Source organism: Ochlerotatus camptorhynchus, unplaced genomic scaffold (assembly GCF_037179485.1).
Source record: "Ochlerotatus camptorhynchus isolate MF236.1 unplaced genomic scaffold, CSIRO-AGI_Acam_v1.1 ptg000015l, whole genome shotgun sequence".
Lineage (NCBI taxonomy): Eukaryota > Metazoa > Arthropoda > Insecta > Diptera > Culicidae > Ochlerotatus > Ochlerotatus camptorhynchus.
Genome location: NW_027040507.1, coordinates 4230757 through 4253569, shown reverse-complemented (window position 1 = coordinate 4253569; position 22813 = coordinate 4230757). Strand labels below are relative to the sequence as shown.

Here is a 22813-nt window from a genome sequence, read left to right as displayed (position 1 = left end):
ATGAGTGCACGGATGGATTTGAGTTCACTCACTCGATAAAAAGTGACACAACAGAGGGGCCCTGTTTTCTTAAAATGAACACATGAATAATACTCGCGTAACATTTGAGACGGACCTATCAACTTTTTTACACAAAACTTGCTAAGCCCTTTTCGCGTGAACCGAATACGTCTACGCAAACATACAACACCATCGGGTAGGGTGTACATCAGTTCTTGTGAAAAGGGCCTACACTAATAAAAATTCAATGCGAATTTTTATGTGTCCCACACATGAATTTTTGCAATGTGATAAACAAATGATGTATATCTATATATATCGGACAGATAGTTCTTATGTGTACACATCAAATTCATGTGTAACCACACATACTATTCATTTAACTCATAAATATCATGTGTACTTCTGGGTGGATTCTGTTTATGTGTGGACACATGAAAATCATGTGATATTTTACATGGAAAATTACCAATAAAAATGTGTCGATATTTAACAGTGTGGCAAATTGTTTACAAAAGTTGATAGCTCCTGTTCAAATGTTACGCGAGCATTATTCCGGTATTCATTTACAGTAAACAGGGCCACGCTGTTATGTCAATTTTTTTCAGCATTTTTTTTTTAACATAAGTTTACCCGTGAACTCGGCAGGAGCTGATCGGTGAGAGATTCACGATAGTTCTAATAGCGATTTTTAAAAATGAGGGTGATAGGGGAATTTACGTATTCTCGTCAATCTAAGCAGCGTCTGCACTTCTACTAGCATTTTCTCAGCGTCACGCACATATATGATGTGTCTGTTTGTTTACATTCATCTGCTGCTTGCTTCTCTATCCATTCCAATCGACAGAATTTTTCAAAACGTTTTGAAAGCGTTTTTACAACGCTCCAAACTTCTCAGGTGAGTGTGACTATTGTCGGCAGTCTCTTTTTCTTCGGCAACCTTCCCATTAGAACTGCGTGTTAACCAGCTGTTCTATTATCGGCAACTCGAAATCAACCTCATTTTGTAGTGCGTACACACCAAATTTTTATCGCTGGAAATCAGCAATTTTTTGCTGAATTTTGCCGAGCTGAAATTTCAGTAATCATTTCAGCAATATAAAATTACTGAAATTTTCAGCAATGTGAAATGTCATTCTGCTTGACAGAGGTTTACTGAATTTTCAGCATATTTAATAGATTTGCTGAAAATCCAGTTATCCGGCAATCGCATAATTTGACAGCACTTTGCTGAAATAATTCAGCAATATTTATCATTGTACTGAAAAATCAGCTTTTTAGTTTTAATCATACTGGTTCATTCAAAACAACATTAATTTCGGTTTATTTGAATCATTTTCATTTATTTAAACAAATTAAATTTAGTTTCATACCGTATAATCATTTCAGCATTTTGTTAGTTGAGCTGAAAGATAAAGTTGTTAACAGTTGTCGTCATATTATCCACGGTCAAAACGGCTCCAACGAAAAAATTGTAAAAATTTGCAAGAGACGGTTCAAACTTGAATTTGAAAATGAAGTATGTTTGAACCAAAAGCAAAAATGCTCGGCGAATATCACAACCTGCCGAAAACACACGTTTGTTCAAACGAATGTATGTTGCTCCTTCCTCATACTGTGGTGCCTTGACGATTAATATCGGTAGCTTGGTCTTAGTATAGCCAGAAGCGAATTGCTCGACGTCGTCTTCGGGCTGAAAAAGGTCATTAGTATTATTTGCAAATTAGGATAAGTTTTCAAATTAGTGATTACTCATACATTGATCCATTCGATGATATGATCCAAGTGATTTGTGATCTTTTGTGGTCCTTGAATTGCGCGCTTAGCCCCACGAGTTGGATTTTTGTCCTTTACGATAACAAGTGTTCGAATAAATTCTGTAATTCACAAATACATAATCAAAAATGTATCCATTTTCACAGCTAATTTACTCACGGGATTTGATATATGAATGCAAGCTGTGGTGTTTTGCCAGTATTTTTGGCTGCAAAATTTCCCAGGTTTCATTGAAGTCGCCAGCATTAGGAAACATCACTTCGAAATCCACTGAGATCTATAACCGAAAAATTTGTAAGTAATTAGAATGAAACGGCTAGTTTTAACTATTATACTAAAGATCCGCTGAACTCAATCATTAGAGGGAAAGCTTCAAGCAGTTCGTCAACCAGTTTTGCATCATCACCATTATCTCTGATGATCTTCCTGGCGCCAAACGTTTGTCCCCAATCGTTTTTAATTACTTCCAGAGATGCGTCAGTTGGGACAATGTACTTCAGCCTTTCAATCTGGAATATGAATAGTCCTATTATTTTGAATAATTTAATTAATAGTGTTATATTATTTACCATTGCAGAATCGTTTTGGATTTCACTAGCCTGTAGCATGTTGTTATCATCAACATCAATAGTATCCACGTTGCCAAGACGCCTTGGTTGATGAACTTGTTGCTTGTATTTTTTTACCATGTACTCAATGTGGTAGTGAATCTTTCCACTGTGTTTTCCCTGCCCTCTTCCATGAGGATAAAACCATAAGGCGTGAGGGATTGCTGTACTGCTGGACTTCAACACGTTGTACTTGCTGACCAAGGATCTGGCAATAATATCCTTGTAGTGCATATTAGGATGACTAAAAATAATAAAAGTTAGTACTAATGACTACTAAAACAAAAAAAAAAGTTATGGACAGTAAAAAGAAAATGCTTGGAAAACAGGCAACCATTATTGCCATTTTCCATTTGGTTGAAAATGAACATAAATTAATCAAAGTAACCATGTACGTCGAGGTATTGATAGAGTGACAGTTTGAGAACAAACAAAATTTCACCCTCTCAAAGGCCTTCCAAAGCAGCAGCGAAGATTGCGTTTCTAGTTTTGAAGTAATGGACTCTCAACTGAAGCCATTCTCTGAAGAAAAAAATATCTAACAATCTAATTTTATTATTCTCCGAAGATCAATGCTTAATAGTGATTTTTTTTTACAGTTTAAGACCCATGCAAAAGTAACGGAAGCAGACAATTTTAAACGTCAGTAAAGATTATGTGGAAATTGGACCAGCCGATGTCCTATGTATATAATGGCAGATTGGCTAATATATTTATGCATTTGGAAGCAGAAGAACTACAAATCGATTTAGCACAAATACTCAAAATCAGCCGGTTTTACCAAGACGAAAATGTTGCTCGGTATGATGCTGAAGTACTTCCTCTTAGTCATGGTTTGTGTTATTAGTTCATAACGATTAATTATTCGCATATTTATTCAAACAACCTTTAACCTTGGTTTATTATAACTGTTTAGTTATTTATTTTTTTTCTAAATCCTACGTTTAAAAAAATAAAGTATAGATGGTTTTTTCAAATCAAATTTAAAAGATATAAACTCCAATCAAATAACAGTAAGGATCCTATTGCCGTATCACATAATTTTGTACTTTTTTACTTTCCACAAATTTGATAATTAACCTGGTTATATCACGTGCAAAACTTGCCTATTCGGCATGCATATGAAACTTACTGAATAGGGTTTTCCGTTTTAAAGTGTAGTTGGTTGGACCCACACTGTACTAGAAAACTTCAATAAGCATGTTCTGAATGCAACAATACTAATCAACAATATACTTGCTTGCTAACACCAACCAAGCGCCAATCTCAGTGGTCTAACTGTACTTCGCGCTAATAGCATAGTTCTTCTGGCCGAAGAGTACAGCCACAAATGATGATTTGGTTAGCAAAGATTAAATATTTGGTGGATACCAGCAAGTATCGAAATGAATTAGCTTGTTACATTGAGAACTGAAAGTAAAAAAGGAATTGAACGATATGTTTTTAAATATGTAGAATTTATGTTTCTGAAAAAATATGGCGGATAAGTTGTTTTGATGCAGGATAAAAATAGGCCATGTTACAAGCGTGGATGAAAAAAAACAAATAGTTCACACTGTTTTAGCTTGTACAGAAAGTGCAGCATATGATTAATCAAAATTTCAGAAAAATATTAAATTTTGGACCATAAAAACAGCAGTTGACTGCGACTTTGACTGCTGATCAACTGTAATATCCATAATACACAGACATCATTTTGATGAATGTCATCTGTATAATTTAGAAATTAAATTTCCTTTAAATTTTGCATACTTGCATATCATTGAATAAGTGAATGTTTAGTATAATTAGAGGATGAATACAAACATTTTACTTACTATCCGAATCTCCTCACTAAGTAATCACTTAGAACGGTTGTGATGGACTTTATTAGCTTGCTGTTAACTGAATTTTCTTGTCTGAGCAACTCCATTATACGCAAACCCTCAGCAGACTGTCTGAAAACCAAATCAATGTCGAACTCCTAAGAAAAATATTTAAAAGCATATTTATTCATAAACAAGCTTAGTGTATGAATAATGTGTTGTTACCTTCTCCAGCGAAATAGAATGACCAGCTTCATACTCCGTTGAATCATCCTCTTCAATTAAGTCATCTTCTTCTTGTTCTTCTGGGTTTTCTTTCACAGGAACAGCATTGTATTTCTCGAGCAATTGATGTTGATATTTTTGAATTTTTTTTCGTTGGCCGGTGTTGAGCTGCAGCCGACAGAAATCTTCATTGTCCAACGCGATGAAAGTTTCAATATCCACGATTCCTTCATGAACTAAATATACAAAATTGATGTCAATTGACCGTTTGTTTGTAGGTACGTATTTGTATCATGCTAAAGGATACATGGCTTATTATTCAATAGTCGTTATTATATATCCTTCGGGAAATGTATCGCGTTTCTTGATTGTACTTCTTCCAAAATGAAAATGTTGTATAACAATTCACTGATTCCAGGTCGGCCAAGAGAGATTCTTCTGTAAGTTGAACTTCATATGCCTGCAGCATATTGTCAAATCCAACTACTTCCCAGATTCGAATATAGAATTGGGGAGCATTGTCGATTACTAGTATTTCCTGGATAACCCCAAATGTAGGGAATTCCGAGAACTCATCTTTTATTGATATGATGCAATTAGGACGGAAGTGAATACCATTGTAGTTGAGCCCTTTACATGTAAAATATCGATCCATGTATTTTTGTAGAAGCAAATTTGCACACTTGAGATCATTCATGAGACTCATCTTTCCAGATTTATACTCCAAACGGTTCTGGAACGGACATTCCGCAATATCAACGGCTTGTGCAAACACTTGCCGCTTAGCTAAGCTCAAGCAAACATTTTTAAAGTTGCAGGCGGTATTCATTTGACTTTTTATGTTTTTGTTCTTTCCTTCGAATACTCGACAGTCGAATTGCACGAGTGGTCCAATTTTTCTTATGCATTCAGGATAATGATGTAGGTGATGGAATTTGTTTGGGCGCCGGCTGAATAACTGAAAGAATGTGTTATGGAACACTTGTATATCCATCTCTAATTCTGCCAACAGGAAATCCGGGATGGTTGGTGAAAATGCTATTCGCGTAATATTGATCAGGGTGCTAATCAAACCCATATATTGGCAGTTTTCAGGCGTTTTATGTCCAAATAGGAAAGGAAACACCCTCAGCAATAACAAATGTTGTGATGCCGTTTGCCTCATTCTATGGGTGTTCGGTTGAAGTAGCATTTGTGCAGTTATGTTTGAAGATGGCTTATTTTTTCGATCTCGATATCCATAACAGAATGTTTTGATACGATGATTGATGTAGTCGATATTGAACCCAAGTTTCTTGTTGCGGTAGTAACATGACAAGACAAGCTGAACTGTGACTGGAATCACCCCCTCAGCCAAGTCGTGCATCACATCAAAAGCATGGTTTTCCGTTACGTGAAATGTCGTTAGTTCGTTTAAAATACATCCCGTTACTTTTAATCCACAATCCGTTGCAGTTATTTCCTTCTTCCTCAGTTTGTCCAGATTCAGATTGTACCAATGTTTGTCCTTGAGAGGAAAACTGTGCTCAAACGGATTATTTTTAAAGTGATTTCGAGTGATCGTGCATTCTCGGCAGAATAGACTGGCAGATGGTCCTAATAACCCAAATAGATCGTGGACTGCTAGTGTGTCCCCAGCCAATGCAATTACAACTGCTTTAATGATGTACTTCTCAGATCCAAAGAACACTGGAACTCCTTTTTCCAATCGCTTCAGATCATCTACGAGTGGAGCCAAGATCCTACTGTAGCCATGTCGCTTGGCATCGGTCGATTTCGCGTAGATCAAGGGGAACACGGCTTTTTTCGATGAATTGAATTGGGTTGGTATGTTCTGAATCTTAAAGTACATTGCAGCAATCTTGTTGTTTCCAGCTCTGGAACTCAGTGTGTTGCACGGTTCAGCATCGTCATCGTACAAAATTATTCTCAGTGCGTCAGGATTCTCCTGGAAATAGAGGCTGTTCTCGAAGCACTGCCCACTTGTATACGAATAGTATACTTTAGGATTTAATTTATCTGCCACTTCTGCTATACATCCATTAGACGATAACATAAGCCGGTTTTGCTCGTCCTGCAAGAACATCTTCAGTGACTCAATGATGGGCACGTACTGGAAAGTTTCACTGACCTGACGAAAACATTATTTACATAATTTAATACAAATATAAAACGTAAATTTCAAAATGTCTACCTTGATATTCTGCTCCTGTGCGTTTTTGAAATGTTTTGCTTCCTGAGAACGCAACATGATTGATCTTGGCTCTGGAATTGAGCCAACTGCTTTCTTTAAAAACTGCTCTTGTCGCTTACAGCTTTTAACTTCTTCAAAAAGATTAACAACAGAAACGTCATTTTTGAGTTTTACGATGTCCTCAGAGGGGAATTGCGTTTTTAAAGATCTTATAAATGAATCTATCCGCTGCGACACAAGCATGTTAATTTGCTCAACAATGCTTTCGCAGAAGTCCACAGCTTTCACAATCTTGGCCTGTGTGAATGAGACATCTGCTCGAAGCTTGCACACAGCAACCGATGCAAACTTTCGAAGAGATTCGATCGAAGTGTCACCTAGTTCCTCATCAACCAGGTTTGCGCTTTCAGCGCCCATAATGGGTGCGATGTTCTCCTCAGTGCAACTGGAATTGTCTGGCTGTAAATGATCGAACTGTTGGTGGTATTGCTTATGCTGCTGCTGGTGGTGGAAATCTGGTGCCGTTATCGGATGCTTTTTGATTATATGCTGCTTCAGACTACTGAACTTCCGGTAGCTCATCCTGCAACCTTTTTTAGTGCATGTGAAGTGCACAAGCTCCTTATTAAAATCATGTTTATTCTCGTGCACTTTTAGGTGTCGTCGAAGTCCATCAGTATATCCCTCAACCAACTGATGGCAGTAGAAACACTTCAAAATGTCTGCCATTGCTCTCGAGGCTGAAGAAAACACAAGATTATATTTAACCATTTTACTTACCAAACAATTCCTCCACATCACAACGGTCAGCTTTCAGATTCAGCAGAGCTTCCTGAACTTCCGGATCCATGACGCACTTAGTTTGTTGCAGAATAATTAAAAAACCAAAAATTTTTTTTTTCTTATTTTGACAGAGTGACAGACGATGAAATATGCTGAATTTTCAGCAATCTAGTAAAGTTGCTGGTTTTCAGTAAAAACGAACCAAATTGCTGATTTTCAGTAAAATCGTAGATTGCTGATTGCTTTTCAGTAAACCATTTTGCTGAAATCTTTGATCAACTTTTGGTGTGTATAGAGCTTCTCGACGTCTAATCGGCGCACACTACTGTACAATTTAAATCCAACGAGTGCGAGCAAGAGGGAAACACATTGGTGGGAAAATACACCGTCGATTCATACATGTGTGATAAATAGAGAAAGACGATTAAGCATCGAAAGGTCTATTGGAATACGTAGGGTACGATGGTTCTCAACGCACCCCTGGCGTGAAATGGCCCTGCGCTGTTTTTCATAGCTTTCCGATTGTCAATTCGTGAATTTAAAAATCAGTATTGCTAGTTCAGTGCTTGAACTAACATTCTGGCACATTATATTTCCAGAATTAGTAATGGATAAGCATCGAAAAACTGCACGGGGCCATTTTACCCCAGGGGTGCATTATGGACTATTCTCCCCTAAATTCCACGATTTTGCGTACGATTTCTTCTTCTCATCATAACGCCCAAAATAAACATAAAGCCTTTTTCAAACTTTAAAAAAAACGGGTTAACCGACATGCACGTATCAACCATATTGATCAAATAAGCCATCTCGAAAAAATCTTGCCTAGATTAAATTGGGAATCGATTGGGCTTTATAGATTGGGAATGTTTTATACAGGTGAGATAGCTTGTGTGGATGGCTATCGGGCGCAGACGGCAGGACGTGTGAAAATCGATTCTAATACCTATGTTACGCTAGTAACAAAGGTAATAAGGCGGAATCTCGAACACCAAACGTCAGATCGGTATGAAATTTTGTCTGCAGGTAGATATGGATAAGGTCTCCATCCGGGATGTCGCTGGCAAGCTCATTGTCTCCCATACTACTGTGCAGCGGGCCAAGAAACGAGCTGGGTTGTTGACGTTTAAGCAGGTGAAAGTGGCGAACCGAGATTACAAACAAAACACGTCGGCAAAGCAGCGGCCCTGTAAGCTGTATACGAATCTGCTCCTAAAGTTCGACTGTGTCGTCATGGACGACGAAACTTATGTCAAGGCGGATTTCAAGCAGCTTCCGGGACAGGAGTTTAATACCGCATCAGGAAAAGGGAAGGTGGCTGAAATTTTCAAAACCATCAAACTATCGAAGCTCCCGAAGAAAATATCTCGTCTGGCAGGTCATATGGACGTGTGGTCTAAAAAGCGGCATTTTCATTACTACGGGAACCATCAATCAAAACATCTACGTCCAGGAGTACCTGGAAAAGCGGCTGCTACCATTCCTAAAGCAACATAATAGACCTGTCCTGTTCTGGCCGGACTTGGCGAGCTGCCACTATGCGAAAAAGGCAATCGAGTGGTACGATGCGAACAACGTGGTTGTGGTACCCAAAGACCACAACCCTCCCAACAGCCCAGAACTCCACCCTATCGAATGGTATTGGGCCTTGGTCAAATGGAATCTAAAAGAAAAACTAATAAATCCATGGAAAACGAGCAGCACTTTAAATCTAACTGGCGTTCGGCGGTGAATAAGGTCGATGAGACCACTGTGCAAAATTTAATGGAAGGGGTTAAGCGGAAGGCACGAATATGAATATGAATATGAATATAATTCAATATGAATTGAACTACCAAAAGAAAAATAAGAAGATTTTTGTGATATGAATTTTGACTGAAAGAAACGATTTTTTTGTCGACCAATTTTTGCGCATTCCAGTCTTTATGTCTTTATGAACTAAGAGCCATAAAAATACTAAATATATCTGGAATTGATAATACGCCTCCAGAAACGATCAAATCATACTCGTAATAGGTACATGTTGTCCAAAAGAAGAGCGGTGTAAGTCCTGATGTAATAGAAACGATGAGCGTAGAAATCTGATTGGCACACGAAAGCTCAGGCAAGAAAGTAAGTGGGTGAAATCAATTTCACCACTTAATTGCTTCGCAATAAATGTTGCCTGTTGAATTTGTTGCCGTCTTTTTAAAGTATCCATGCATAGCAAGCGACAATGCTTTTTTAATACGTTCTACTTGAATGCTCCAGGAAAGTTGGCAAGGAATCCAAACAACAGATTCAGTCTCAAGAATCGGGCGCACAAGTGAACAGTACAGTGCCTTTAAACAGTATGGATCCGAAAGATCGCTTGACCCAACAAACATTGAATGTTGAATAAGAGCTTATGCAGGCAAGAATAAGCTTCTTCAGCTAAAAAATTGCTTATTCAGCTGTTGATCAACTCAAATTGTTTGTTGGGGAGATTCTTGATATGACCATAAGCGAACGATTTGCCTTAGTGACTACCATTGAACGATCCCAAGTAACCAAAAGTTCTGATAACAGGCTATTGGTGGCTTAAGCAGCTTGGTTGATGGTCTATAGAATTCTAAGCAGCCTCATTTATCGTTATAAGAACTTGAATTTTTCCTGTACCATAATTGAAGAGCATTCCAAGCAGCTTCTGGCAGAATTTGAACGGAGCTTTAAGAAAGGGGTTTTGTCCTCTACACAAATTTTATATTTATGTTCGCACTTTTATGAAAGTCAACTCTAAAGTCAAGTCTTTATGAATGTTATTTTTCAAGGCAGGCAGGTATGAAGTGTGTATTGATTCATCAGCATTAGTAGTAGTATTGGAGCTGTTGGAAGAATTAAACCCAGTCCTTCTGCGTGAGAGCCCTAGTACGAACAACTACGTCATCTGAGATATATAAAAGTGAGCTGTTGTACCATAGAGGTAACTCTAAGACTAGAAGGTCCCGAAATAATGTGTTCAACTTTTAGGCTCAGCTCTGGTACTCTCTTCGGTACCAAGCTAATCGATTCACCCCTCGAAACATAGGAAAATCCACTAACCCCTCATTTTATCTGTCAAATTTTCATAGCGAATCAAAACAAACAAAGTGTAGTACTGGAATTTCGACTAGAATGGGGTACGTTAACCGATTTGCTTGGGACCAATAGGCTAGTCAAGTAGTGAGCCAATTTAAAATCGTTAGTTTCTTATTAATTGTTGCACAAGATGTTGTGTTTCGCATTCAAGTCAGTCAACTGGCAGTGAAAACTCCAACAGTAGGCGGTACTGCGGAATGCGAAACACAACATCTTGGTGAATTTTAAATTGGTGTTTGCCTGCATGGTATTCCAACACACTTGTGGTGCTGTGGTTAGTGTTCTTTGATCGAATGCCGAATATACGGGTTTGAATGCAGGAAAGTAATCTATATACTTTTTATGCTTGGATGGAATATTGCAGTGCATCAAGAATTATGATTTAGGAGCCACCGACCATTTTATATTTACGCACATTCATTTTGGTTCCTAAAAAAAAACTTATTCCGATTGCTTAATTTGAGCTATGACTTTTTTAGAAACATTCAAGTTGTTCAGAAGTTCTGCAGGGAACTTTAAAGGTACTTTAAAGTTGCTACGAAGTTCCGCTAGGAACTTGCTCGGAACTTTGTTGTGGCCATGTTTTCAGCCTTGCCTGAAGTTCCTAAGAAGTGCTTAGGGATGCTTTTTTGAACTTTTTTTTTTGAACTTCAAGAGCCTTAAGTTTCTTGTGTGCTTTCTATAGCTTCTAAAGTAGCCAAAAAGTTGTGTTAGAACTTTATATGCACCATATGGAACTTGAAAATGGGTTTCATCGTTGAATGCGGAACTTTTGGTTGCTTGGTAAGAAAATACTGTCCGAGCTTCATTTGAAAATTATGGAACTTGAAAGATCTGTCGGAACTTTATTTGAACTTTATGGAACTTGAAAGTTCTGTCAGAACTTTATCCGAATTTCATGGAACTTGATGGTTCTGTCGGAACTTTTTTTGAACTTTATGGAACTTTATCGTTGAATGCAGAACTTTTGGTTACTTGGGATGTAAGTCAAATGTAAGCTTAGAGCTCAACATCACACCTTGGTCGCTTACTTGTTCTTCTCTATCGAGTATAAATCCATCAATTGAGTAATCTAATACGATTGGCGTCCTTGTGCTATGAAATGTTATGACTACACATTTTGATATACTGAGAGAGAGCTTGTTGAAGTGGCACCAGTCTTCAGGTTGGTCCAACATTTCTTGGAGCTGACGGCAATCTTCGGCGTCCTTGACAAGTTTGAGATCATCGATGTTATGAGCACACAACCACTCTGCTGCTCGGAGGAACATCGGAGGTTGCAACAAAAGGTGATGAAGTGCACGAATCCAGCTTGACGCGGAGAGTTCTATTGGAAAGGTACGATTTCAGACGAGACATTTTCCGAAGAAGACTAAAACGATCGATGCAATCGAAGGCCGCTTCCAGGTCAGCATAAACGGTATCCATTTGAGCCCTGGTTTCCAAGTGATTTATACAAGTTGAGGTGAACGCCAATAAATTTGATGTAACAAAACGCCTTGGCATAAATCCGTGCTGCATTGCTGAGATGTAGTTTTTGACATGAAAGAAGATAGCAATTTTGAAGCAACAGAAAAACCTGTTATACCACGGTGGTTAGTCACGTCACGTTTGTCGCCCTTCTTATAAACAGGGAACATAAAGGAATGTCTCCATATGTTGAGAAAAAAACTCCTTGGTCCAACGAAGCGGTAAGGATACAAGCCAGAGGATCAGCTAAAATGAAATGGTATACCATCAGGACCCGGTGAAACCGATTTCCTCAACTTCCTAACAGCCTTGATGACATCCATACACCTAACTTTCTACTTCATCTGTATTGGCGACTGCATTCGAAAAAAAAAAACAGAGCTGAAGAGGCGGGAAAAGAGATCACAAGATTCGAGCATAGAAGTAGACTCCGAATCGCCAAGAAATACGGACGATTTCACTAGGAGTTCCCAAAGTTCTAGAAGCTCTTGGGATTTATACAAAAATTGGTCTGGATCTGGTTAGACATACGACTTGTATAGGGTCAAATTAAGCTAACGATAGGATTTGCAAGCGCGGTGAATGTTGCGTTTCGTTTCAGAGGTTCGATCAACAATCAATACGAAACTAACGATTTAAAATTGGCTCACTACTTGACTAGCCTATTGGTCCCAAGCAAACGATTAACGTACCCCATTCTAGTCGAAATTCTACAACTACACAATGTTTGTTTTGATTCGCTATGAAAGTTTGACAGATAAAATGAGGGGTTAGTGGATTTTCCTATGTTTCGAGGGGTGAATCGATTAGCTTGGGACCGAAGAGAGTATCAGAGCTGAGCCAAAAAGTTGAAAACCTTATTTTGGGACCTTCTAGTCTTAGAGTTACCTCTATAGTTCAATGCCGACGAAGTTTACGCTGGCAGGAATTCTTATATAGCCGGCACCGGTTGTGTAGTGGTAAGCGTGACTGATTTCTCACCCCAATAGGTCTGGGTTCAATCCTAGCCGAGGTCGGTGGGATTTTTCTGATGCATAAAAATCTCTGGTCACGTCTTCTTTCGAAATGGAAGTAATGGATGGCAATCGATGTCCGTCGGTGATTGACCCTAGATTGCGGAACAGAGACCGACGTTAAATAAAGGAAAGGAAGGAATTGTTATCGCGTTTCAAAAGCCGCAGGAGAGGAGAACCTCAAACAGAAGATACAGGAGGTTTTGTCTTGGAGTGTTATCGGTGAGCCAGTTGCAAATTATGTTGCAAAATTGTGCCACCATATCGTTAATGTAGCCCCGCCGCTTCGTCAAAGTCGCTGCTTTGAAATTGCCCAACATTTTTTGATTCGTTGAAATTCCGGGCAATTCGGCAGAATTCATTAGCTTGCGGACAAAAATAGATCTTGTTGGCAGCCTACCACTCCAGAACCACCTTGGAGTAGTGGCAGCTGGCCAAATCGGGCCAAAGGATGACTTTGGCCCTATGCTTGCGGATGAACGGTAATACACGCTTTTTCAGGCATTCTTCGATGTAAACTTAGGATGTCATCGTCGAAGATGTGACCAATGGTTCCGTTTTCAGGTCATAACTGCAAATCACTTGCCAAATCATGGCCTTCTTCGCGAACTTGTCGGAAAACACGAACTTGGATCTTCCCGGCACATCCCCACATCCAGTCGCGATGTAAAACTTTTGATCGGGAAGCTGCTTAAAATCGAGTTTGACGTATGTTTCGTCATCCATCAAAGTGCAGCCCTTTTGTTTTGTCAAAACACGGTCGTACAAGAGCCTTGCACGTTTTTTGACCAAGGAATTCTGCTACATGTACCGGTTCACATGTTCGGATGTTTACTGGCTTTGTACGACTTGTATCCTTCCCTGGCAAGGATTTTCTGCACCATTGCACAATGGGGAAAAATGAACGAAAAACTACATTTTATTTTGTAGTATTTCCGAAACTCTCTGAAACAAAAATATGGTTCATATCATTTCTGTAGGTAAACAACTTGCGGGATCGAATGGAAATGGTTTCATCCTGGGGAGAATACAGGAAGTGTGAGTTTTTTGCTTTTTTATTCTCCAGGGAATTTTTTTTTTTAGGATGAAAAAGCAAAAAACACAAACTTCCTGTATTCTCCCCAGGATGAAACCATTTCCATTCGATCCCGCAAGTTGTTTACCTACAGAAATGATAAGAACTATATTTTTGATCTAGCGAATTTCAGTGATACACAATTCAATGTATTTTTCCGTCAACACCTTGCTGCGCAGCTGACGATTCCTGATTCCAGTTTTTTCGTGGGTCCGCAGATTCCTTTCCATACTCAGGGTTTCCTTGTTGGTTTTTAGCACTCGACAAACTCTTGTTTTCGGCATCTTCAGCACTTTAGCCAGCTTGGAACAGGACCACTCCGGATTTTCCAGGTGTTTGTGCCCAATATGTTTTCTTCCTTCGAGTTCCATTTGACGTTATTTCTGAACGCGATCGCCTACTTTGATCAAACTTGCACCAGTTGTTCTCTATAGAAGTGTAAACAAGTCCTGGTCAAAGATTTTCGATTCCCAACACTAGAGGCGTGCTAGCGGCACACGAGGGGCGTACCAATTTACTTTTAGCCAGCCTTTAGCTCTTACTTTTTAAAAACACAACCAAATAAGCCAAACACTGTACACTGAAACCTCCGTTTACGAAGTCTTTTTTTACGCAGTATTCAATTTACGTCCCTCTTTTTACGAAGTAAATCCCAAATAACGAGGTTTTTTTACGAAGTAAATCCCAAATAACGAGTTTTCTTTTTACGAAGTAAATTCCAAATAACGAGTTTTTTTTTTGTGATTTTGGGAAACTGGAATATACTGTGAAATACCTCACAATATGGGTATTGTTGGAATCGGAGTGACGTGTATAGACCGGAAACCGATGTCTGACGCCATTTTAAAATCCAAAATAGCGACTTCCGGTTACAGAAAAACTTGGAAATACTGCCAAATACCCCCACAATATGGGTATTTTTGGAATCGGAGTGACGTGTAGGGACCGGAAATCAATGTCAAATCAATATTGTGGGGTATTTGACAGAATTTCCATGTTTTTTTCTGTTTCCGGAAGCCGCCATCTTGGATTTAAAAATGGCGTCAGACATCGGTTTCCGGTCCCTATACGTCACTCCGATTCCGAAAATACCCATATTGTGGGGTATTTGACAGAATTTCCATGTTTTCCTGTAACCGGAAGCCGCCATCTTGGATTTCAAAATGGCGTCATACATCGATTTCCGGTCCTTACACGTCACTCCGATTCCAAAAATACCCATATTGTGGGGTATTTGACAGAATTTCCATGTTTTCCTGTAACCGGAAGCCGCCATCTTGGATTTTAAAATGGCGTCAGACATCGATTTCCGGTCCCTACACGTCACTCCGATTCCAAAAATACCCATATTGTGTGGTATATGACAGAGTTTTGAAGTTTTTCTGTAACCGGAAGCCGCCATCTTGGATTTCAAAATGGCGTCAGACATCGATTTCCGGTCCATACACGTCACCCTGATTCAAAAATACCCATATTGTGGGGTATTTGACAATATTTTCAAAAACCTCTTTTTACGAAGTAAATCCCAAATAACAAGTTTTCGTTTTACGAAGTAAATCCCAAATAACGAGGTTTTTTTTTACGCACTAATTCGATTTACGAACCCCCGTTTTGGTTCGTAAATGGAGGTTCCAGTGTACCAATAATTGATAAATTTATGATGATTCATCAGCCAGAAATTAAAAAACACATCTCTTTTAATTGTGCTTTTAAAGCTGTTTTTTTTTTTCTAAAATTTAAGGACATCGATACACTCAATTTTGAGATGCAATGTAAATGGTTCAAACGAATTTACAGCCCATTCGACTATTGCTTGAGTAAAACTACGACTTGCTAGATCGTAGAATTAAGTTATTTCAGCAATATCATGAGCTTCCTTGGAAGCTTCTGTGCTGGTCTTCTATGATCCAGCCAGTGAATCTCAAGATCGGTAGAGATCCTGGAAAGTGTACTGAAATTCTAAGTTTCCGATGTATTAGACGTAAAACATCCGTTCTCCTTTTTAAGAGAACCTAGACCATTAGAACGATCATTTGACAAGACTTTTTGTAGCCTAGCAACCACTGGAGTTGATTTTTGTTAATTTCATATTTGTATATTTTCTGATGAAGCGATTAATTTACCCCCGTATCATGATATTTCATGAACGAATACCTGACAAATGAACGATTGAGTGAACATTCACAACTTTCAAATAAGCGGACCGGTGGTGTAGTGGTTAGCGTGATTATTTCTCACCCCAGCAGGTCTGGGTTCAATCCCATTCGGCGCCGCCTGGATGTTCTGAGGCAGGGAAGTAAAACCGTTGGTCTCCGGTTCATGAGTTGGTGGGTCGATAGGAAGAGTCCAGGTGTGAGAGCTGCCTCCCTGGCATCGGTAGCATTGGTGTTCAGCACAGAAAACAAGATCGACAGAAAAAAATCAAGGAAAAAAACATTCAAATGAAGTACAAACGAAAACAACTGCTTTCATCAAGTTCTCCTATATGCTTCACCACCGTTTTCCGCCACCAGTCCAATAAACCACCACATTCCACCTTAACATCGCATACCACCTATCCACTTTCGAAACTCAGCCATGCACTCTCCGAGAATCACACTTCAACCTTCTAATTATGTGACACATGACAAATACACGTACGTTCTATCAATCACTGTCACCGGGGACGGGTAGTAGGAAATTTTCGGCCATCATCATCACCCGTCACCGTCATCATCACCATCACCATCACAATCGTCATCATTATCACGACGGCCAGTCTGCTCGGCACATCCTGAACGGACGACCAGAGGAACTGAAAATAATTTACAACCGCATTATTTTCTAAAGCCTCCGCAAAGCCTGCCCCGCCCCGCTTTGCTCCTTCAAATGCAGCTCGTGAGCGACGGAGAATGAAAATGAAAATGAAATGTAATTTTCGGAAATAATATCCCCCTGTTAGGAATATTTGTCACACACAATTGTATGCTCCACAATAACGGTGAATCCTGTCGGTCTCGTCATCTCAACTCGTTCGGGCAGACGACACAAGGGGGTGGTGGTGGAAGATTGGAGGATGTCAGCGACGCAGTGTGATGTCCTGGAATTCATGAGTCAGTGAACAGAGGCCGTATAAAAGCCCATGTGTGTTAAAATCGACCCCTCTCTCCCTCCCCCGCTCACCTCTTTCCAAAATGCTTAATGATGGTTCATTGTGAGTGTGTGCAGTTGTTGCGATTAGTGAAAATGATTTTTGTCAACTTTTGCGCTCGATTGTTGCGGATGGAACCGGTGGTGGTGCTGGGGTTGGTGAGGTCGAATGCGGATGAGTTTACGAAATTAAACGGAAAATGGCTTTCAATAATTCGATGTTGTTCCCCGCCGATATTTTTCCCCTCGGAAATACCGATAAGGACGGGAGGCTTTCACAAGTGGATTCCATTTAGCAGTCCGTGAAAGCAGCAGCTGCAGAGGCTGATGGATCGATGCCGAGAGGGAGTAGGGCGACGATGATGTTGCAGAAAATCTTTGATGGTTTAGAAAAGCTCTGCTCCGGTCATGACGTGGGGGTTTATCGATGATTTTTAGGTGTTGTCCCATTTATGACTTTCCTTTTTGAAGGAGTTTTCCTTTACTTTGTGTAGGTGATTTTAGGAACGATAAGAGATCGATGGGAAAATGTCGTACTGGATTAACAATTTATACGAATTGTAAGTGTTGAGGATACTTGTTGGCTAATGATAAATGAATCCCTGGAGCTAGAAATTGTTGTTGATATCAAAGAAGCATTGTGCTTGTCACCACTTAGTATGAGGATTCGATATGGAATGGGCTAGCACGATGCAGAGCCAAGCTAATAATTAAGGGCGGAATTGGGAAGGTACTGGGTAAAGGAAAAATCGTCAATAAGTTGACGAAATTCCCAAATCTAGCTTAAACTAATTAATGATTCTTCTTCATCTGGCGTATTCCTTAAGCACTTCAAAAGTTGCAAGTTCAAAGCAATACCAACATTGCATTCCTACAAGATTCTATGTCAAGGAAAATCTAAGAAACTTTCCACCTGAAAAATTCCCCGAATGATCCGGCTCGGTACACATGATTTGTGTAAAACCACCAAAATCCTTCCATTATTGGCAACATTTTACTCATACAGAAACCAAGTAATGGTTTCCTTTAAGAAACCTTCGGTTAAACCCAACGGTGATCTTCAAGAGCGACGAGCACCTTTATACCAAATTGTGTCAAGTGCCCAAAATGACAGGAAAAATCCACCAGAAAAACATGTGTAAATTTTATCAGATAATTCGACACTGATGGAAATCCGAAAATAGGCTTTACTATGTTTCCTGTAAGGACCGTAGCTGGTGAACGAATGAGGAGTTTCCGATCTAATCACACCGGGCGGCAGAAGCAGCTCTAAGAGGATGAACGCGTATGTGGCAAACCCGAGAGTAGAAAAGTAGTGGAAGGATAATCTGGCACTGAAGATGGTTTGCGTCGTCGTCGTCGTCGTCGTCCATTTACCTACTCCGTGTTGAAGCTCACTGTCAGCAACGCAGAATCACGAGCCGGTGCGTGCGGGGCTCAATAAAGTGGTCGTATTTTTACCTCCACACCGGAACTAAATCCGCTAGGAAACCATTCGTTTAGGTGCGTCTTAAATTTCCTCGGGAGTTTGGAGGGAAATGCCCGGCTGCTTCATTCTACTGTCACTGCTGGATTCCCCCACGGCAGGAGGCAAGGATGTGAATCGCACACGTACCTACCTTCCGGCCGACGGAGGAAGATGTCAGATGAACTCCGAGAGGCGGAGCAGAGAATGAAGGCTAAAACCGAAAAGTAGAGCACAGTCAGTGTAGAGAAATAAAGAAAACAGATTCAGATTAAGGCCATGCCATTCGTCTGGGTTCTTTATGTGCAGCATAAAATATGAAACATTTGTATTTAAGTTTACGAGTGGCGGGATCCCTTTTTTAGGTTTTTTCCTTCAGATTTTTGCGTTTTGCATTGAAGGTGGATGCTAAAGCATAAACACACGCAGTGTTGGATAAATTTATGAGCTCGTAAGTCACTTCACCTCAGGAGGGGGTGGTTTTTCTTTCGGAAGGTGAATATCTTAGAGAGCATGCAGGATGGTGAGGCCACAACTGAGGCTTAGAAATGATAATCCCGAAAATTTACAGGACTTCCACAAGAGGGTTTGATTTCTTTTTGAGGAAGCAATTCGAGAAAGTTCCTTGCATTGTAGCCATAAATTGTAATGATTAAACCACGTGTTTCCCTTCCATCTTGAGCATACGCACACCATTTGAACGTTCATTTCCTTCTTGAGTTCGTTGTCGTACGGTTTGATGCTGTAGGATCGATCTGGCTGTGTGCACATCCTAGCTGGGGCCGTCTGAGTGACTGTCAAGGGATGCAATAATATTACTCTTTTTATGGCTCTGCACACAATGTGCCCCCGGCAATAATGACGTTTTATTGACGATATGAGTGACATAAATCAAGTTACTTGCTCCGTCTTCTCGAGGTTGAACTGACTGAAGGGTGCCATTGCACTCCTCGGGATGCTCTTTATGTTGCGTTGAGCTGTAACTGTACTTGAAGGAAGACCGGTACGTTGTCGCCACTGGAAATTTTACCAGCGACGCCAGTTGGTGATGGAATTTTTTTCATATCAGAATGAATTTAATTTCACTCTAGGTGACATTCAAATTCCATTACGGAGCTTAAATATTATCAGTGATTTGGTAGGATTTCCTTGAAATTTAAAACTAGCCAGTGGATGTGCATTGTATTTTTTTTATTTCATTGATTTGAGAATAGAGTACAATTGCTTTCAGTAAAATAACTTCATTCGCAGTTTCCTCTCTAATAAAAGCTCACTTTTACAAACTAACAACACAATCAGGTCGAACGATGCTGGCTCTACCAATTGGTGCACTGATAGGCAAATTAAAGTGCCCATCTCATAATTTTTTTAAATTCTATCATTAGTATTCACTGGCAAACATACTTTTGAATATAAAAACTAATAAATGATCCATAAAATATTGGAAAACGTTCCATAAAAAACATCCAAATGATCCATAAAACATCGGATAAAATCTTTAGAAAAGTATGAATGATCCATACAAAATAACAATATTATCCATATTTTATGTAAAATTTAGCAAGAATGTACCGCTAAATTTCTAAAGAATGAGCATTGAAATTGTACGAATAAACATATTGCAATTGATCCATAACACATTCAGCAGGAAACCTTAAACTAAAGAAAGTGATCCATAGAAAATCAAGTTTGCACACTTAAAAACAAAGCCATGTTCGGATTAAGCTAATATAAAATCTAAACCAATCTTAATGCTTATAATAAAACCTATTTCAGCTTCAAGCTGTCCAAAACGAGACTGCTCTGAGGAAGTTGCTTTCATTAATCCGAACATTCTTGAAGAACAACATCGGATATAATCTCAAAATGTCAGAGCGATCAACACCACCGTGAATGCCATGACCACGTAGATGATATGGTCCAGTGTGATGTCTGCGATTTCTGGACCTACTATAGTTGTGCTGGTAAGACAACAGCTGTAAAGGAGGTTCCGTAGACGTGCTCAAAGTGCACAAATATGCTGAAGGTGCCGAAAAGAACCAAGAAGTCTGTCCCAAAGAAACCACCTAGCAGAAAGAATAGTGCGAGGAGTAATGCCGGATCCGAATCTGGAAAAGGAAATACCAATGAGGTCAGCTTGGAGGAGTCTCTAGACCAGTTGAAGCAGGAGAAAAGTGCTGGAATCCTCCATGAAAAGCGATAGGAGGCTGAGTGGGAGATTTTTCAAACCGAGATTTATCTTCCGTCACTCTTTCAACAAAGATTTTGCTAGCTTTATGATTTAGTGATTCAATTATTACTAGGCACGCCAACAATGTAGAATGAGCTACTTGCTAGTTACTTAGGGTAAATCAAGTCTAAATATAGCGTTTAGGAACAAATGATAGGTTACCAGATTTTAGTATCAAATTGTAGTATCTAGATTAAGCAAATAAAGGTTTATTAAATTCAATATTTTCACGAATTCCCTTTCCAACTAATCTACTTCAGTAGGTTGTTCACTTCAAATCACTACAATTTAATTAAACAATAGGTATAGTAACAAATTTAGGCAATTATCTTAATTTAGCTGTAAAACGTGTTGTAGATGGTTTGGAATTGTACTTTCTTATCCTCTTTTTTCTCGTTCTTACTCCGACTTATCTAAACTCACAGTTCCGTTGAACCAAACCCAAACGTCTGCCATTTCTGAAAGCGACCGTTACCGTAGCTCTCCAAATCTACGTTCTTATTATGGTGTGTTCCAATTCTAGTCTATGGGATATACCTCATATTTTCATGTTTTGGACATTTTTTTTAAATTTGATTGAAAAATTGCTACATTACTGCATAGCTACTCAGGTTTACTGTTCTGCCAGTGTTTTATTTTTGTCCGAAGAGCGAGCGTCTAGAATAAGCTTAAAGAAGTTTTTTAATGAAGCTTCCATAGGATGCTTCTTAAGAATATTATTATAGAATCTTCTTTTGGAAGCTAATTCTAGACGCTTGCCCGTCGCTTCGCACCCCTACCTAAAATAAACGGGCAGGACAGTAAATCTAAGTAGATAATCAGTGGAGCAATTTTTCATGGTTTATTGATCAAAATTTAAAAAATAATGTCCTAAACATGAATAATAAACGTCTAATTTATGGATCATGTCTATATTTTTAAGTGCGCAAACTTGATTTTTTATGGATCACTTTCTTTAGTTTAAGGTTCATTGCTGAATGGTTTATGGATCAATTGCAATATGTTTATAGGTAATTCGCACCATTCCCATGCTCATTATTTAGAAATTTAGTGATACATTTTTACAATTGTGTTGCTAAATTGCACATAAAATATTGATAATATTGATATTTTTTTATGGATCATCGACAATTTTAAGGGATTTTCTCCGATGTGTTATGGATCATTTGGATGTTTATAATGGAACGTTTTTCAATATTTTATGGATCGTTTTATCAATTCTAAAGGTGCATACTTAGGGCTGCCGTATTCGCTCGGCTGTCGACAAAGCAGACCACTCTCAATGTGTGCCACGCGATTATCTGTTTACTCGGCAGCAACCATTGTGTGGTCCTTCTCATTGTTCTTCATCTGCAGTTCTTTCAGTCGATGCGTCGTCGACTTTGGAAAGCAACCTTTTCGTGATGAATGTGTAAGTGCTGGCCACGTTTTGCGTCCATTGCTACAATGGAAGCGCTCTGACCCTCGTTGGTGAATCTGCCATACAATGAAACTACTGGAAGCGGCTCCCGTTCTGGTGGTGGAGGCTTATTGGATAGCGGAAGATAAAATGTTTATTGTTTCGTACCTTTTGACCATAGTTTTTTTTTTAACTCTTTATTTGTTCAAAATTCAAAATAAATTACATTTAATTTTTATTTATTTATTTATTTATTTCATCAACCGATGTAGACTAGTACAAATACATATACAAATTTGTTTTTCTTAGGAATATTAAAAAATATATTGTCAGCTATTATATTTTTACTTCCTACGAGTTATGATTCCGTATGGAGTTAAAATATTGTTTTAGTTTATGCCGAGACATTGAAAAGTCAATGGTTTCGCAGTATTGATTGTAAGACGCCATCATGCGATTTAATGGCCCAAATTTTGCATAATTTGTGCGATGATGGGTTACGGCAAATAAATTTTGATTTCTGAGTTGTCGAGTAGGTACATAAA

General features: G+C 39.0%; 2 protein-coding genes across 2 annotated transcripts in view; one reads left to right on the top strand and one right to left on the bottom strand.

Annotated features, from left to right (window-relative positions):
• Positions 1-22813, top strand: part of tio (tiptop) — a 143982-nt gene that overhangs the window by 40194 nt on the left and 80975 nt on the right. The gene's annotated exons all lie outside the window — the stretch shown is intronic.
• LOC135701788 (uncharacterized) lies at positions 1908-7190 on the bottom strand. Its single transcript, XM_065222720.1, has 6 exons — positions 6986-7190; positions 4415-4491; positions 4202-4347; positions 2352-2628; positions 2112-2285; positions 1908-2053 (listed from the first exon to the last, which is right to left on the bottom strand). The coding sequence occupies exons 1-6, from the start codon at positions 7188-7190 to the stop codon at positions 1928-1930; spliced, it is 1005 nt and encodes a 334-aa protein (XP_065078792.1). The 3' UTR covers positions 1908-1927.

Coding starts and splice junctions, on each gene's coding strand:
- LOC135701788 (XM_065222720.1), bottom strand. CDS start 7,190: ATGAGCTACCGGAAGTTCAGTAGTCTGAAGCAGCATATAATCAAAAAG. Junction 2,629..4,201: donor TTAGTGAGGAGATTCGGATA/GTAAGTAAAATG, acceptor TATTATTTTTAG/TCATCCTAATATGCACTACA. Junction 2,286..2,351: donor GTGAAATCCAAAACGATTCT/GCAATGGTAAAT, acceptor TTCATATTCCAG/ATTGAAAGGCTGAAGTACAT.